This window comes from Ovis aries, chromosome 19 (genome assembly GCF_016772045.2).
Source record: "Ovis aries strain OAR_USU_Benz2616 breed Rambouillet chromosome 19, ARS-UI_Ramb_v3.0, whole genome shotgun sequence".
Classification (NCBI taxonomy): domain Eukaryota; kingdom Metazoa; phylum Chordata; class Mammalia; order Artiodactyla; family Bovidae; genus Ovis; species Ovis aries.
Window position 1 is genome coordinate 7,791,063 of NC_056072.1, and position 16,955 is coordinate 7,808,017.

Here is a 16,955-nt window from a genome sequence, read left to right on the forward strand (position 1 = left end):
TTTGAAGGTTATGGGGGAAAGACATAGGCCAGGATACTGGAAAGTGAAATCTTCATTTACAAAGGCAGACAGACAGATACACATGACTGAATCTATCAACAGGTCAGTAAATAATGCCCAAAATTAATACATCAAGAAACAGTACAAACTCTTATTTGAAATACATAGGTAAATGCAAGGGAAAAAATTCTGAATGGCTATAAGAGTTAGGAGGACTGTGTCAAAGACAGCTATTTTTGATTCTAAGTTTGAAAATTATAGTCACATTAATTGGATAAAATTTAAAAGAGAGGATTTTTTTTTTAAAGATCTTTGTATCACCAGGTAAATAACTCTATGCTAATGGGTAACATCCTGAAAATATTAGCTTCCTTAACTGGCAATCTAAAATGACTGATTTGCTTTTCTGATTTTGCTTATCTTCTGAATCTTAAACTAAAACATACCTTCCGAACATCAGAACTTTTGGGTTCTGTTGTCCAAGTGATGACTCGAGACACTGCCAGGCGAGTTTCACTGGAATTTACAAAATCTCCTGGATCCATCTGTTTGGCCAGAGTTTCTATGTATTTGAGGATAGCAACCTTCACCTATACAGGGATGCACAAAGAGAGAGGACAATCAGCTGGGCATCGTTAGGCGTAAGAACACTTGAGAAATAGATAGGTAATAATTTTTTTTTTAACAAATACAAAATGAAAAAGCATCAACAGCAAAAGAAAAGTTATACATACAACCACCTACCTATCAGAGGTACAAATATATGATAATGTGGCTTTTTTTCCCCACACATAGCAGAATTTATAAATTTTATTACCCATCTTTGAGTAACTGTTGAAGACTCTCTTGATAAGATTAGACACTTCTCCTTTAGTCTGCCTTCAGAGCTTAGAGCTGACTCTTGTCTAGATCTCCCTGGGAACCAGTCTTTATACATTGAAGGATAATTTGCCTCTTGGGGAAATGAACCAAAGAGTTTTGGAAATAAGGTATTATACATCCAGTGGGTAATCAAGTGGATAATCAAAGTGGGCAATACAGGTTTTTGATAAATATACATTAAGGCTCCAATGAGACCAGGTTCCCTAATAGGTCCATCAACTGCTAGAACCACCTCTCAAAATAAATGTGAAAAAAAGCTTTACAGAAGGACCACTGGGGAAGAGACACTTATTTGCATAAAATAAGTATAATATATGAGTTTAAAAAGTCTTACTATTCTCCTAGAAATTCCTGATATGTGGGTGGCATGGCAGGTAGGAGTGTTGTAGGATGCAGGCTTTGAAATCAGCAAGAGGTGGGGCAAAGCACACACGCCTCTCTCTCTTAGATGCAGCCTTCTTTACCCTTAGAGTAAGCCATTATTAAATAATCCCCCCTTTCTCGGTATGGCAGGGTAGAAAAAGTTAGAGAACCACTGTTTTTAAAGTCACGTCTAACATTCTAGATTTCTAAATAATGATTCTCTAAGACGTTATCAGTGCACTTTAGAAATGGCACCTGGCAGAGTGCACAGTCCTTGGATACAGCAGACTCTAAACACATACTAAATGCTGATTTGCAGACTTAGAAAAAGGAAGGTTTAAATGTATGATTAAAAATAGCAACTTTGAAAAAATATTGTCAAAGATTAAGGTAATCAGGTATTCTGTACTCCTTCATCCCCTATTATTGATCTTATTATTGATCATTTCTCTCACTCAATCCAAATAAGGTCTCTGGGAAGTACTATGTCAAGTTAATATATAGAAGTAATAAGTTAAACTTCTGACTCTTGAACATTTTCCCCTCTCTGCTTCCAGTTTAAAGAAGACAGAAAGCATCAACTTATTGTCTTCATTTCATAATAAATGATTTTAAGAAGTAACTGTAAGAAATTTTTTTTTTAAGTTAATCCAAAACCATCCTGAGTAAATCATACAGTGAAGAGGGAAAGAGATGTATGGTTAATTTTGAGTAGCAAGCCCAACTAAATTATGGCAGCACATAACATCCTGGAGTTTTAAGCCACGTCATCTTCTACTGGTAAGACCAGCTGAAAGAAAGCTAAAGTAAATCAAAGAATAAACATCAATGCATTTTGTTTTTTGAAAATATTTATTTGCACTATGTGAGATTTAATTAGTACCATGTCTTGGCAATTTATAGAGGCATGTAAAGTTTCTAAATAGTTTCATAGAATAGGTGTGTTTACTATACAAATAAGCAAAACAACCATAATACATATATAATCATTTGAAAATTTATATTTTGGTAGTATATTTCAAAAGGTTATAAACATCGTCTGTATTTTTAATAACATTAACATGCATTCTTCTTCAGAGAGGAAAAACATTATAGTTGCCAAGGTGTGTATAATTCTAAACATATTTCTGAAACTCAAAAAAAAGTCAAAAAGTTCCATTTATTTGAAAAATATTACTCAAATAAAATCACTCTGTATGCCCTCTTTGTCTATTTTATTGCTTCCTTTTTGACATTTGGCTACATGATAGTCTGTGAGAAATATAAAATTTTATCTGAAAGATCCAGCACTTTTTAAATAAAGCATTTTGGTAAATCTCATACTGAAGTTATTTGTGTTTTTCTATAATCTGTTAAGTTTTAAATTCTTAATCCTGTCAATCATCTCAAAGTTACTTTTATTTTCGGCATAAGGTACAGCTCCAATAAAATTCCTTTTTGCTATCCTAAGACATTAATTTGTGGGTGTCTTTCCCCTACAGTGACTTTCCCCTACAGCTTTATGTATATACATGTGTATAATATATAAAAGCCATACCTATGTCCATATAACAGATTATGATATATACATATTTACAGAGACTGTTTCTCTAAAAGTCATATACACATACATATTCCCTCATAAATATGAGGTAATATGAGGTAAATATTCTTTACCTCAGTCAGTAAAGAATCTGCCTGCAATGCAGGAGATCCAGGTTTGATCACTGGGTTGGGAAGATCCTCTGGAGAAGGAAACGGCAACCCACTCCAGTACTCTTGTCTAGGAAACCCCATGGACAGAAGAGCCTGGCAGGCTATAGTTCATGGGGTTGCAGAGCTGGACGTCACCGTGACGTACATATGTGTATGTGTATGTATGTATGACTTTCAGAGAAACAGTCTGTGATTCCAGTCTTCAGTATGACATTTCCTAACAAGGAAACTAGTTTTATACTTCCCATTGTCTTTCTCTTCAGGCCTTTAGCAACCCTTATTTTGAAAACTAATGGTTCAGACCTCCATTTCTACTGGCCCATGTAACAACTCTATATGTTTTCAATACCATTTGAATACCTACCACCAGTACCTAAATCATAATTCTTTCCACAGTTTACAGTTCATCACGTTATTATAAATATTAGTGACAGAAAATTATCAGGAATACCTAGCACAATGGCTTGGACGAATAACAAGTTTAAACAATATCTATCAATAATAGCAAGTAAATTATTCTCCTTCTGCAGGTCACTTTTAAAAACCAAAACAGATGGAACCTCTTTCACAAAGCAGCTCTGAGAAAATAACATATGTTGAGTACATGTCAACCCTGGTAAGAAACATAATTGTGACTTTAAGGCAAAATCATATTCAGAAACTTAAAAGGGAAGTCAATCCAAGGCAATAATGCTTATAGAAACATTTCGTGCAGAACAGAGCAGAAAATACAAGGCTTGTAAATGTACATATGCTTGTTATTTCCCTGACGTTAATCTCATTTAAGAAAACTCAATAAAACTATTCTTAGTAAAGAATTCAGGGGTACATATTTTCTTCTATGTTAAATAATTATTTGTAACAAAAAATCGGTATCTACCTAGTTTCCACATAAATTATTAGAAAATGTGTGCTAATAACAATTGAGAAAGCTAATCTCAAATCTAAAGCTTATGCACACATCAGAAGTATCACATTATAAGAAGAAAAAAAGTGCTACTGTTTCAATTAAGAAGAACTGGAGAACAGCTCTGAGATTAAACTTAAAATTTTTTGTTAATTGAAATACATAGGCAAAACTGATATTCTGTACAGAATACCTATTCAAACTCCTAAACTTTGAAGAGAAAAAAAAAAAGGACTGGGAAATCACAAACATAAAATGAGAAAAGACTTTATAGAGAGAGTTTGCACAACAGCTTAGGGTTAGACGGCCATACTTGTGTTGCTTTCTAACTATGAGTCCCCAGTAAGCTTCTCCGGAAGATAATCTGGCACCGAGTAACATTTGAAATCAAACCCGTGCATGCTTTAGAGGCTCGTAATGGTTAGTAGTTGAATATACAGATGCATACAAACATTATTGGAAACACTGCAGAGTTTGTAAAGAGAGTTAAGAAAAGAAATAATGCAGATTAAAACAAAACCAATAAAACCTTGGAGCTCCAAAAAGAGTGAAGCTGGTCCCGAAGTGCTGGCTTGACTGTCTGAAAGTTTATAAAAACAAAATCCACTGATTGAACAGCTTCTCATGTGACAGAAATACAAACATTAACTTTATGAATAAAATACTTCAATTCCTTACAATGTCTTCAAAAGACCTCAAATTTTTACCTTCAAGCTTGGTGTTTGGGTCTGATCAACTGTAAATCTCATTAGAATATTGAACTGAAGATCATTTGGAAAAGATTCTCTGAAATATGCAAAGAACAAAGCAAAAAAAAATTAAGTCAGCAAGTAAGCTTTTAGCAAACTTAACATTATTTTTAATACCAAAACATAATGTCATTTAGAAAGCATGCATGAAGCATATCTATATGTGGTATAGTTTATGTGGTAAAAAATATAATAAAAGCTACTCTCAGAAGAACCAGAACGTTTCAATTTATACCTTGCAAGTATAAATTTAACCCCCTGTAGGGGGTTAAAAAGCAACACTAGAGCAAATAATGATCTCTTGCCTCAGTTATAGATTTAATCAGAAAATGTGTTCAGGGAAAAGTTCAACAGTATCAGAGATGTTTCCATACCTAATACCTGAATTCTAGACTCATCTCAACTTAGTAAATGGATATTTGAAATAAGTCACTTCAACAATCTACACAAGAAAGTAGAAATGTATTATTGGTTCAAAATCTTTTGAAAAAAGAATGCATAATAAAACATTCTTTTTAAGTTTAGCAAATATTTTAATCTTTATATTAGACTGAATAAAATCCTTTACTTTGCAGTTACATCTTAATTACAATAAATTGCTACCCTGAATTACTCAACCGATGTTAATGAAATTTTTTATAGATTAAATGCAATGTTTGAACTAAGAACCTATGTTGCATCAAATTATACCATGTAAATGGACATTATTAACAATTTTCAAATGGAGCTCATGAAGTCTTGATGGTTTGAAAGGACTCAGAAATCTGAGCTTTCAACACAAAAACTGAATTTTCTTAATTACTACTGGGTAAACTTGAAATATATGAAGAAAAATCTTACCTTGTAACATCGAGGGCTTTCTGAACTTTTGCTTGAACAGACCCAAGCAGATCAGCACCCATTTTTTTAAGTAGTTGTGTCAGCAGTACAAACAACCAATCCTGAAGATCATCTTTGTGGACTTGTATGAAGTCCACTAGAGTCTCCAAAAACATGCTGAATACCTACAGTGGGTAAATGGGGGAAGGAGAAGAAAAAGGAGGAAATATTGACCTCTATGATCAATTCAAAACTGAAATAGAAAGGAATATAGGAATCAGAGGCACAGCGATTGGCAGCCAAGCGGAAAAACAATCTCTCTCGCTTTTCATTGGACTCTGTGATACAAGAGCACGTTTGAACTGTTATCCAACTTCTGCTGAAGTTCGACAATTAGCTATTCCATGCAGCATCACTTGGTAGAGAAACTTTGGCCACAATGGCTGGCACACCTAAGGTTGTCAATGATGCCACAGCTTAAACTGAAATTCATTTTACCTGAATTTAGGCCAAGAAACTACCTATAGTCTCACCAGCCCCCAGCTCTCTGAAGTGTCAGTGAGTTAATCAGAGGAAGACTATGCTGACAGCTCCCTTAATATATAAGATGATTTTTAACATAATGGGCTAACTGGAGACTTCTTAGTTTTCACAGTGTTAGCGGTCACAAAATTCTTTGGTATAAGATGTATTATTCATTAAAACTGCCCCAAAAGTAATTTAAAATGACCTGTGTGCTCAGTTGCTCAGTCATGTCTGACTCTGCGACCCTATGGACTGTAGCCCTCCAGGCTCCTCTGTCCATGGGATTCTCTAGGCAAGGATACTGGAGTCCGTTGCCATTTCCTCCTCCAGGGGATCATCCCAACTCAGGGACAGAATCCACGCCTCTTACGACTCCTGCATCAGGCAGGCGGGCTCTTTACCACTAATGCCACCTGGGAAGCCTTAAATGACCTGGGATACCTGTGCCTAAAATAAACAAAATCAGGACACAAATCTACATCTACATTTTAATGATTTCTACAAAGAACCAGATGGCATGCTATTAGTCTCCATTTTTACCGAGGGGTTTTATAATTGTTTCCAATATTAATCTACTAGTTTTAAACTTCTTATAAGATTCAAGAAAAATTAGGGAAACTAAAATTTGTAAGTGATTTATCTAATTAAAAATACTTACAAGTGACATACAATAAGGTTATATCTCATCAATAAATTCAATATCATACTGGACAATTTATTTCTACATAAAGAGGGAAAAGTTCTTAAGACAATGTCAGCCATGTTGCATTATGAGACAATTTATAATCCCAATGGATTATAAAATCTATGATTTAAAAAAGTTCAAAGTAAGTATGCTAATTTAAAATTTAGAGTTTTACTCTCAATATGTATTTCTTGACTTTCCTTTATGTAATTATACACAAATTTCTGTTTTTTCTCTTACGTTAGAAATGAAGGACTTTTTATCTACCAGAATTGTAACGAAGCTTCTTAACATCTTAATTCGAGTTAGAAAAAGATGTGCTTGTGCGCATGCACTCAGTCGTGTCTGACTCTTTGCAACTGCGTGGAATGAACATAGCTCGCCAGACCTGTATGTCTATGGAATTTTCCAGGTAAGAATACTAGAGTGGGTTGCCATTTCCTACTCAAGTGGATCTTTCTGCTCCAGGGCTCCAACCTGTATCTCTTGTATCTTCTGCACTAGCGGGCAGATTCTTTACCACTGTGCCACCTGGGAAGCCTTAGAAAAAATACACTTTGCTTAAGACTCTATTTGTAAAAGCAGACAGTACGACTACCTAAAATTTGTTACCTCTGATCTCAAGGCAGTAGGTACCTGTGCCTCAACACTGTTCTTAATCACAATGCAGATTCGCTAACTCCAGTCCTACCCTATCAGAACCACTTGGACCACAGCTTCACTGAACTGTCTCAGGGCCTGAGGGACTTCAACAGACCTACTCAGTAACAAATACATGTACCTAACCTAGTACTCACTCTGACTAGCAAATCTGTCCAGTGACGTCCTGGTGTTAGTCAGTACCTGCCTACAAAGGCAAACATTAAATATTCGGGAATTTTGTGAGATGGTTGGCGGCTTGAAATCAGCCATCTGGGACTATTTACACCTCGGGAATTATAACAAACATGACAAATCAGGGCTTCCTGCTAGCCCCTTAAACCTGGTGGGCCAGCACAACACTCTCTAATTCTCTGGTTCACTTTCACTCTTACTGTTTCAACTGCTGCCTATTTTCCTTAGGATTCCAACTTTAAGTTTTCACTATACCAAAATCCATTTCGAAAATCAAAGGCATTAGAATGCCTAAGTCAGCTCTCTCATTTTATCTGATTCTCAGAAAATTGAGAACTAGAAAATTAAGGGACTTACTTGCTCAAGGTTTCCACAGTTCATCAATGGCTAAGTCACTTGGCTTTTAGTTGTGTTCCATACACTCTATAACTGGACAACTTCTTCATCTACTTGACTGCCATTCATAATAAAATTCTCCACTGACTCTCCCCTCTGATTTCTTCTATAGCTATCCTTATAATAACTCTTTCTCCAAGGAAGAGCCAATTTTATTTCTAAGACTAGTCTTTCCACCTGTATTCTTGCTCTCGATGGTCTCGTCTATCTTTACTCTTCTATTCTCAACCAGAATTATTTGTTTCCCAGTGCAGAAGACACTGTCTCAAGAATTCTGCCTGCAGTTTCCATCCTACTGCGCCCATCAATTACCTTCCAATAGAGAAATGTCACAGCTTTTTCATGAGCTTAGTACGCCTGGCCATTCCATAGTTTGACACTGGTTTTCCTCTTCTTCTCTCCCTTTTTTCATTGTTACCAGGCATTTTCCTTTTGTACCCTGAATGTGAGGAGATCTCGTAGATCTTCATCCTGATTCTCTTTTCATCGAAATTATGACTTCCTTGACAGAGCCTCTCTGATCTAGCCTTCTAGGCCCCATAATAATCTCTATGATAGCTCTCACTTTTGGCCTTACTCAAATCTGTCGATCACAACATCACTGTAGGCACCAGGCATTTCCGACCTCAAGTCTGGATCTCTCTAACAGGCCAGAAAGCAGATATTCTAGGCTTTGCAGGCCATATGATGTGGGTTGCACTCTTCAACTCTGTCATCACAGCACAGCCACAGACACTACGCAGACAAGTGAACACAGTTCTGTTTCAGTAAAACTTTATTTACAAAACAGCAGGCCAACTCAGACTTCTGTCTGTCAGATGGTGACATCACTCTTTTGACAGAAACAAAATTCTTTAATGTCCCTTCACTGTCTATAGAATAATGTCTCAAATGCTTAGATGAGGTTCTAACTCTTCAGACTGATGTTGGACAATTCGGCAACATAAAGTCTTCATCCCTAAACACGTATCCCACACACTCCAGATTTCCTATCACTCTCTAATCCTTCTGTTTACACAAAGTACATGACTCCCTACAAAGTTTACCACTCAAGTCCCAGCCAAACAGCTTCTGGGATATCTTTAAACAACAGCCACTGTCCATCCCTATTTGCAACTGGTACTTGGGAGGCCTTTGCAGTGCTCTTTGACTTTTTCTGTATATATGCTATCTTCCTATCTGGAATACATAGCATTTGAGAACAGTGGCTCTATTTCAGTCTTATGCCACCAGTCAGAACCAAATCTTAAGTTATCAGAGGCTGAGGATGCAATTAAAAAGTTGTCTGATTAAACTATAGGAAAAGTTCCCTTAAAAGTAAGAATTTTCTTTTAGTTGAGTAAAATTTACCTTGGTAACCAACCCCTTTTCTCAATGCAAGGGAAGATATGGATGACCTTCCTTTCACTACAGCCAAGGTTTTCTTTACTATAAACTTTCTGACATCTCCCACTTCTCTGGACTCAGGGTAGTCATTTGTAGGAGGCCCTTTCTTCTCATCCCGATATAATCCAAAGTTTATGTTCCTGTCAAGATCTGAACTGCTATTTTCTTCAGGAAGACGTGTCTGAGTCTCTTAAGTAGAAATTTCTTTTGATTAGATAAAATGTGAGTATAGCTGAATAAAACTGTAAATGTGTACTAATAGTACTTTACATATAGAATTATACTATTATTTTTCAAAATGCTTATGCATACACACACACACACATATATATCTTCATCCAAAATATACATTGGAAGTTTGCATAAAATTTCATGTGACTGCTATATCACAAAGAGTTCACTGTCAGATAGATGTTGATATTCTCCCATTTCCTTATCTATGATTAAAGGAGAAAGAGAAAAGTGGATATACTAGTAAAACATTGGGCTAAGCATCTGATTTCAGAAGAGAAGGCTGAGGTCACTGCTCCTTAAGCTGCTCTGTCCCCTTTTACGGGACACCATCAGCAGAGCAGTAGAAAGTGCATACGAAGAGGTTAGAACTCCATTTCTAAAACCTGATTGTGAAACTTGGGAACTATTTTTTTAAATAATTCAATGAAATCAACCTTCAACAGACTCAATGTATAATCCTACATATTTCACAACTGTAGTTCACTGGGGAAAGAACTGTAGTATTTGTGTTATTACAATTGAGGCAGCCCTGCTTATATCAGGTGTGTGTCAGTCGCTCAGTCATGTCCACTCTGTGTGACCCCCTGGACTGCAGCCCGCCAGGCTCTTCTGTCCATGGGATTCTCCAGGCAAGAATACTGGAGTGGGTTGCCATTCCCTTCTCCAGGGGATCTTCCCAACCCAGGAATCAAATCTGGGTCTCCTGCATTGCAGGCAGATTCTTTACCACTGAGCCCCAGGGAAGCCCCCATATCTTAGGTGTGCCAGTCATCAAATATAGAACAGAAGAACATAATCAAATTAGATTAATTAGTAGATTAAAAAGCACATCTCCAAACAGAATGACAGTTTGCGTAACTGCAGATAGCATTTCGTGGATTGCAAAGGTTCCAACACTGCATGAACTCTTTGGGAGAGAAAATAGAGAAAAAGGGTTAATTTCACAGTCATGCAGTAAAGTTAGGTTTCCAACAAATATTGAACCAACTTACTCTCTATTGAGAGTTCCAACACAGGGGACAGCATGCAAAAGGAAAAAAAGAAAAAAAAGAAAAACACACAAATTAGTCGCCATCAATGCCAAGTTCCTGTATGGAAGAAAAACACTTAGAAAATAAAAATGACAAATGTTTTCCAAAGTTTTATGACAAACTCAAAATAGTTTTTAACACAAGAATTAAATGAATGGTGTATGAGAAGAATATGTGGTTTTCCTGTATTTCTCTCTCATTTTCTTGCCAAGAAAATTTACAAATAAAAAAAGAGGAAAACTCCCTTCTTTTCAGACCCTACTATCCTTGAATTTCAACTTCTGGAAAGAATCTAAGACTAACAGACACCTGCCAACATTTCTGAACAGTGCCAACATTTGCTTCCAAAGCATAGTATCTAAGAATTTTTCGTTTATTCTTTCCCCCTCTTGAGAAGCAATGTATTCACAAGTTAAATTATTTCTGTGAAGGACTGGAACACTTACTATTGTATGGAGGTAAAAAGATACTACAACTTTTAATATTCCCCAGGTAAGATGCATATTTGGTCTCTTGATTCTAAGACCTGTAGGCAGGCAGGACTACACAGAACATAATATGTCAAATCAAAGCATGTTCTTCAGTAAAGGTGGCTCTCCTCAAGTATTCCTTCTGTGTCAACTGTCAGAATCACAGGGGATAAGCTTTCTGACACACCTTACATTTGGAGGAAAAAGTGTTCTAGAGCAATCAAAAAAAAAAATCTGCCTTGAATTCCTTAATTTTTCAAACTTACTTATTAAAAAAAAAACTTATGTAGTGCTTATTGTGTTATAAGGACTTTACATACATTAACTCACTTAATCATCACCGCATCTTATTAACTCTATTTTACAGATTAAGAAACCCATGCACAAGGCACACACTGCTAAAGAGTGATGGAGGTAGGATTTGAACCAAAGCAATCTAGCTCCACTACTCATATTTGTTATCACTGTGTGGTACAGTCTCTCAGGAAAATATTAAGAGGCTTTAAACTACACATTTGCAGCTTTATAATCTAAATTACTTTCATACAGATACCACGACTGAATCAGTAGTATCTGAAAGTTGAAAAAGTTTACCAAGTTATGGACATCAAATAATTTCAGCTTGTACACTGTAATGCCAACCACATTACTCATGTCACAGAAAAAAAAAAAAGTAGCATCTATTTCAACTGTACTTAAAAAGAGCTCTTTTCCAGCCCTTCCTTTCTGGGATGTCTTTACTGTATAGTGGAGTTCACCTGGTATTTCAGCTGGACTCAGATACTTACTAACACAAACAAGAGAAACGCTCTAGGGGCTGGAGGTGATCCCAGATGAAAGGAGACGGGGCTGCCGCTCACACCCTGGTTCTCTAGGTCTCCTATTTCTGCTGGGGACAGCAGGTGGTCTACTGCTACTTTTCAGAGCTATTAAGAGACTGAAATGTTGACTTCAGCTGAAAAGGACAAGGCAAAGTCCACCCGACCAACCTCTTGATAGGAAGTGTCTCTGAAACCCTACGGCCCATTCTGGGGCCAAGGCTTCAGATGGTTTCTGCCCTGTGAGCTCTCAGGATGGTTGAGGTTACAGATAAGTGATTCCAATTCATGTGGAGAGCATATTTGAGGAAAGAAAGAGAAATGACTCTGATGATCTGTTTCAAGGCTATGAGGAAAAGTGCAGGGCACATCTGGGGAAATGAGCATAGTTTTCAGGGTGGGTTGAGAGTGAAAAGGGAATAACAAGCCAAAATGGCAGGCTTTGTTTGAATATTTTCTTGAGAGTAATGAGTAGTCACTGAAGAGTTTTAAGTCAAGAGAAAAGATTTACCTTTTAGAAAGATTATTCAAGGATGCAGAGTGAAAGAGAATTTAGGGACAGAAGGTGGGGAGGAGGTGCAGCAGGCCAAAGGCAATTGTGCCAAGAATGAGTAGTGAGAATGGAAATATTTAGAAGGTTGAATCAATTAGGACTGAGAAAATCTCTAGAATGATGCCCAGTGAGGGGATGGTGGCTTCATCTAACGAGATAACGTGACTCAAGAGGAAAAATAGTTTTAATGAGCCAAAGGCATGTAACTAGGTAAGTGAAGGAGAAAAATATGGGCTGGAAGTATCATTTGAGAGTCATCAGGATAAAGTGGGCGACAAGCTTCAAATAAGGTACAGAGTGAAAAAGGAGGGCCTAGGGCAATGCTCTAAGCTACAGCAACACTAGTAAAACAAGCAGAGACAGGTGTCTGAAAAGAGAGGCTGTCTGCTGTGAGGAAGATTGGATCAGACACAACAGAAAACAACCCTTCTCCTCCTCTCCCACACCACATTCCTTAGTGTCAGAAAAGGTAAACTGAATACACTTACAACAAAGCTGAAAAATAAAAAGGGATGTCAAAGAGCAAGTTGAAATTTATGAAAAATTCCTGGAAGACCAAGCAGATGAGAGTATATTAGCAAAAAAACAGAGTACATGTTTACGAGGCTGCCAACAGCTTCAAGGTAAGACCTCCTGCCATTTCCATAGGAGAAAAGGTAGAAAGAATGGGCTTATGTGCAATTAATTTTGCTGATTTGGAGGCAGGAAATGGAGTTTCTGTTGGATGGCGTCTATTTTCTTGGTAAGCTAAGAGCCCAGGACAAATGGTCGGGGTACAAGATGAGAGGTGAACAGGGCTAGAGTTAAATTTAAGGAGAGACTAATTTGACACAGTCTCTATGGAGGACAGAAGAGAAAAGCAAGGCAGGACTGAGCTTTTAGACCAAAATCACAGATCAGAAATGGACAGCGTATATAGGAATAAAGGTTGATTTAACCCACCAGGGACTGGTACACTGTTTCTGGTACCGGTCAACAGTCTCGACCTTCCACCAGTGGCATGACCATGAGCAGAGGTTCTTGAACATTTTTTTTTTTTCATTTGGCTGCTCTGGGTCTTAGTTGTAGCATGTGGGCTCTAGCTCCATGACCAGGGATTGAACCTGGGCCCCCTGCACTGGGAGCTCAGAGTCTTAGCCACTGGACCACCAGGGAAGTCCCTTGAACATGTTTTTATTTTAGTGTCAATGTGTCAATCATTAGAGTTGATTGTATACAACAGGGGTTGGGAAACTATAGTCTGCAAGCTAAGACTGGTTTTACATTTTAAAATAGCTTTTTTTTTTTTTTAAATCAAAACAAAAGGCTATTTAGTGACACATGATAATTTGATGAAAATTAGTATTTCAATGTTCATAAGTAAAGTTTTATGGACACCTAGCCATGGTCACTTGTTTAGATACTGTCAAAAGATGCCTTTGTGCTATAATGGCAGAGCTGTAACAGAGATCATTATGGTCCACAAAGCTGAAAATATATACTGCCTGGCCCTTTATAGGGAGGGGGAAAGAAAAAACCAACTCTTGATAGACAGCAGCTGGGAAACTGAAACTAAAATTTTACTTGGAAGGAACAGAAAGCATCAAGAACAGCTGCTTGATTCGAATGACTGGACTATTCGTACTTTATAAAATTAAAAAGGAGGGATAGCTACTACTGAACAATATAAAGACACGCAAAAACTCAAATCAAGCCCTGATATTTTTAAACCCCCACTGTATGCTGATACAGCCAGTTTATTCTTAATTAATTACATTACTGGCAGTCTCTGATGGACAACCACCAAATAAAAGCTAAGCAAAACGAGTTAACAAAAATCTCCCCTTTATATCTGTATTTAGTGAAATAACTAAAAAACAAAAACAAAAAACAAAGCAAAGCCAGATGGATCAATAGGGATTGTACGCTGTTATAAAACCCCACAGGAAAAAAACAGAAAGTCTCCTTCCTGACACCTATAGGGAGGACCGTGGCTGGTTCTCCATATTTACTAAGGGAGGCCAAACACCTGTGCTTCACCAACATCAAATTTGGCTTTCCTATTTGATCTTCAAGAGACTTTAATTTTAAAATTTACTTCATTAAAAAATTTTTTTCTACAAGAGACTGTTTAAAAAAATTCTCTTTATTACTGTTAAATCCTAGGATCCAACTAAATTGCATTACTGTCCTAATAAAAAATAAAAAACTGTGACTTCAAGAAATAATAACCTCACTCTCATACCTTCCACTACAGATGAATTATATTACTTATTGAAGATGTTTTAAAACTCTATTTTTAAAAGTTGTAGATTATTAACAAAATATTATTTAATAAAACAAGTCCACACAGATCATAACTGTCTTGTCCTTTAACTCATACTGCTAACAACAACAACAAAAAAGCAACAGTTAATTTGTTTAGGATTTATAGAAATTCTTCCATTATAACAATTCTTACAGTAATTAGTGGTAGTAATATCAGTATAAAATGGTATAGTTATCTACAAGCTCAGTTTAAAAATTATAAACTTAAAAAAAAATAAATAACAAAATAAAAAATTATAAACTTAGTGTGCTTTCTGTCTTTAATGGGATCTTGCATTCTTGGATAAAATAAATATGCCTTGAGACAAAAGGATAATCTTTGGAAATTATTGCTTTAAAGGTAAGACAGTTTATAATCCTTAGCCAGATTTTAGTTTATGTGAAGAGTGGGATTTTAGTATCTTTAAGTAGTGTCACAAGTAATGAAAATACTGAAAATAGAAAAAAATGAGGAGGAATGAAATGTGCAACAATAAAGCGAAGACAATAAAAAAAATGAAGCAAAATTCATAAATATTTTTCTTATGATTTCCCTCTCACTTAGGTTAGAAATTCTCATGTAGACAGCTGGTGTCCTAAAGGAAGATATTGAATAAAATTTCACCACTGTCAAACACATTGCTGAAAATAGAACAAATGAGTACATTTTATGACAAAATTTTACATTTTAAAACAAAAATTTCACAGTACACATGCAGAGTATACATAAGTACTTACATATACTTTAATCAGCATTAAAAGCTGAACGAAGTTCTGGAGATTTTTATGAACTCTTTCAACATATGGAACGTTTCTCTTTTGTTACTCACAAACTATATCACCCATAGTTTGTGCTTTAAAAAACCGTATTTTATGCTTTTTGTTTTTTAATGGCAGTTCTTGTCTACAAAATTGCTCTTTTAAGAATATATTTGTTAATAGAGAAGAAAACTGAATAAAAAGTTAGAAACTTTTTTCAACTTATCCCAATTATTTCCTTTACAAATAGTAAAATGTTTTTAGTAATACAAATACCCTGACTAATTGTAGAAGAGTCGTGCATGTGACTATATATTCTTCAGTTTATAGCCTTAGATAATCTCTCTTTTAGAGAAGCTTAAATAGTTATCAGAGAGCAACTTCTGAATTACGTATGATACCAAATACTCAATTTTCAATTATGTTGAAAAGATCATGGCCATTTTAGGGCAATATATAAATAAAAATGGCTTATAGTTTTTTGTTATTATTTACTTCTTTTTTGGGGCAATATAATAATGACACCTTATAGGAGTAATCTTAAATACTAAAACATACCTTGCCATGAGGATCAGCAAACATTCTTGTGAAGATTTCACATAATCTTTTCAGTTCAACTCGACTGTCAAAATAATAAAGTGGCTAATTAATACACTGCTGTAGGAAGAAGTCATTTAAAAGTGACTTACATATATATTTGGGCTTCTTTTTTTTTTAAGCCAAAAAAAAAAAATTCAGCTCTCAAAATCAAGAAATTTGTAGGATTTACTAGTCAGGGCTAAGTACAATTTATCAAATGCAACAATAATTCTGTAGCAATACATACAATATTTTAAAGGTTGAAAGTTATATGAAAAGAAATACAACTGTACTTTATTAATGTAGCACAGCAGAGTAAACTATACAGATGACATTCTCAGCACATGAATCTTACCCTTTTAAATGCTTTTATGTTTTCTTAAATTTTGCCACCTGAGGGCTAAAATCTTTCTAAACTATGACTACTTCCTCGCCATTTAAAATAATACACTGAACCTAACACTAATCTAATCTTAGTGGGGCAGAAACAACATTATGATGATTTATTGTAGTGATTCATGAACTCTAATATGTAATATTCATGAACTGGAACAATATGTAATTAAAATATATTAGGAAGTACATAGACAAACACTTATTGTAAATTATATAGTTCTAATACCTCCTAAAATCAAACCCTAATTTCAGGTATTAAGGCAGGAAGTAGCCCTCTATTTTCCACCATACTGAAACTTACAAATTTTCTGAAACTAGGTTCTTAAAGGGATAGACTATAGAGATTTAAAACACTACACAGATAAAAACGATACAGACTTTAGAGGGGGAAAGCAAGCAAGAGCCAGTAGGACAGGAAACCAAATCAAACCCAACTAAAAATCAATATAAACTTAAAAAATTTTTTATTTTATTTATTGGTGACATCTCATGACATGTGGGATATTAGTTCCTTAACTAGGGATCAAACCTGTGCCCCCTGTAGAGGAAGCATGGAATCTTAACCACTGGACCACCAGGGAAGTCCCT

At 35.8% G+C, this 16,955-nt stretch overlaps 1 protein-coding gene across 50 annotated transcripts in view; it reads right to left on the reverse strand.

Moving 5' to 3' along the window:
• The window catches only part of CLASP2 (cytoplasmic linker associated protein 2), a 180,004-nt gene that overhangs the window by 29,787 nt on the left and 133,262 nt on the right, over nt 1-16,955 (reverse strand). For 26 of the 50 annotated variants that reach the window (XM_060402732.1, XM_060402731.1, XM_060402745.1 and 23 more), the window contains 5 exons: nt 15,951-16,014; nt 5,437-5,600; nt 4,555-4,633; nt 4,377-4,427; nt 447-590 (listed from right to left, as the gene is read on the reverse strand). In XM_060402732.1, the coding sequence (XP_060258715.1) occupies nt 447-590; nt 4,377-4,427; nt 4,555-4,633; nt 5,437-5,600; nt 15,951-16,014 (502 nt within the window). The remainder of the gene's footprint in view (nt 1-446; nt 591-4,376; nt 4,428-4,554; nt 4,634-5,436; nt 5,601-15,950; nt 16,015-16,955) is intronic. The other 24 variants (XM_042235797.2, XM_060402752.1, XM_042235814.1 and 21 more) reach the window with 1 other exon arrangement.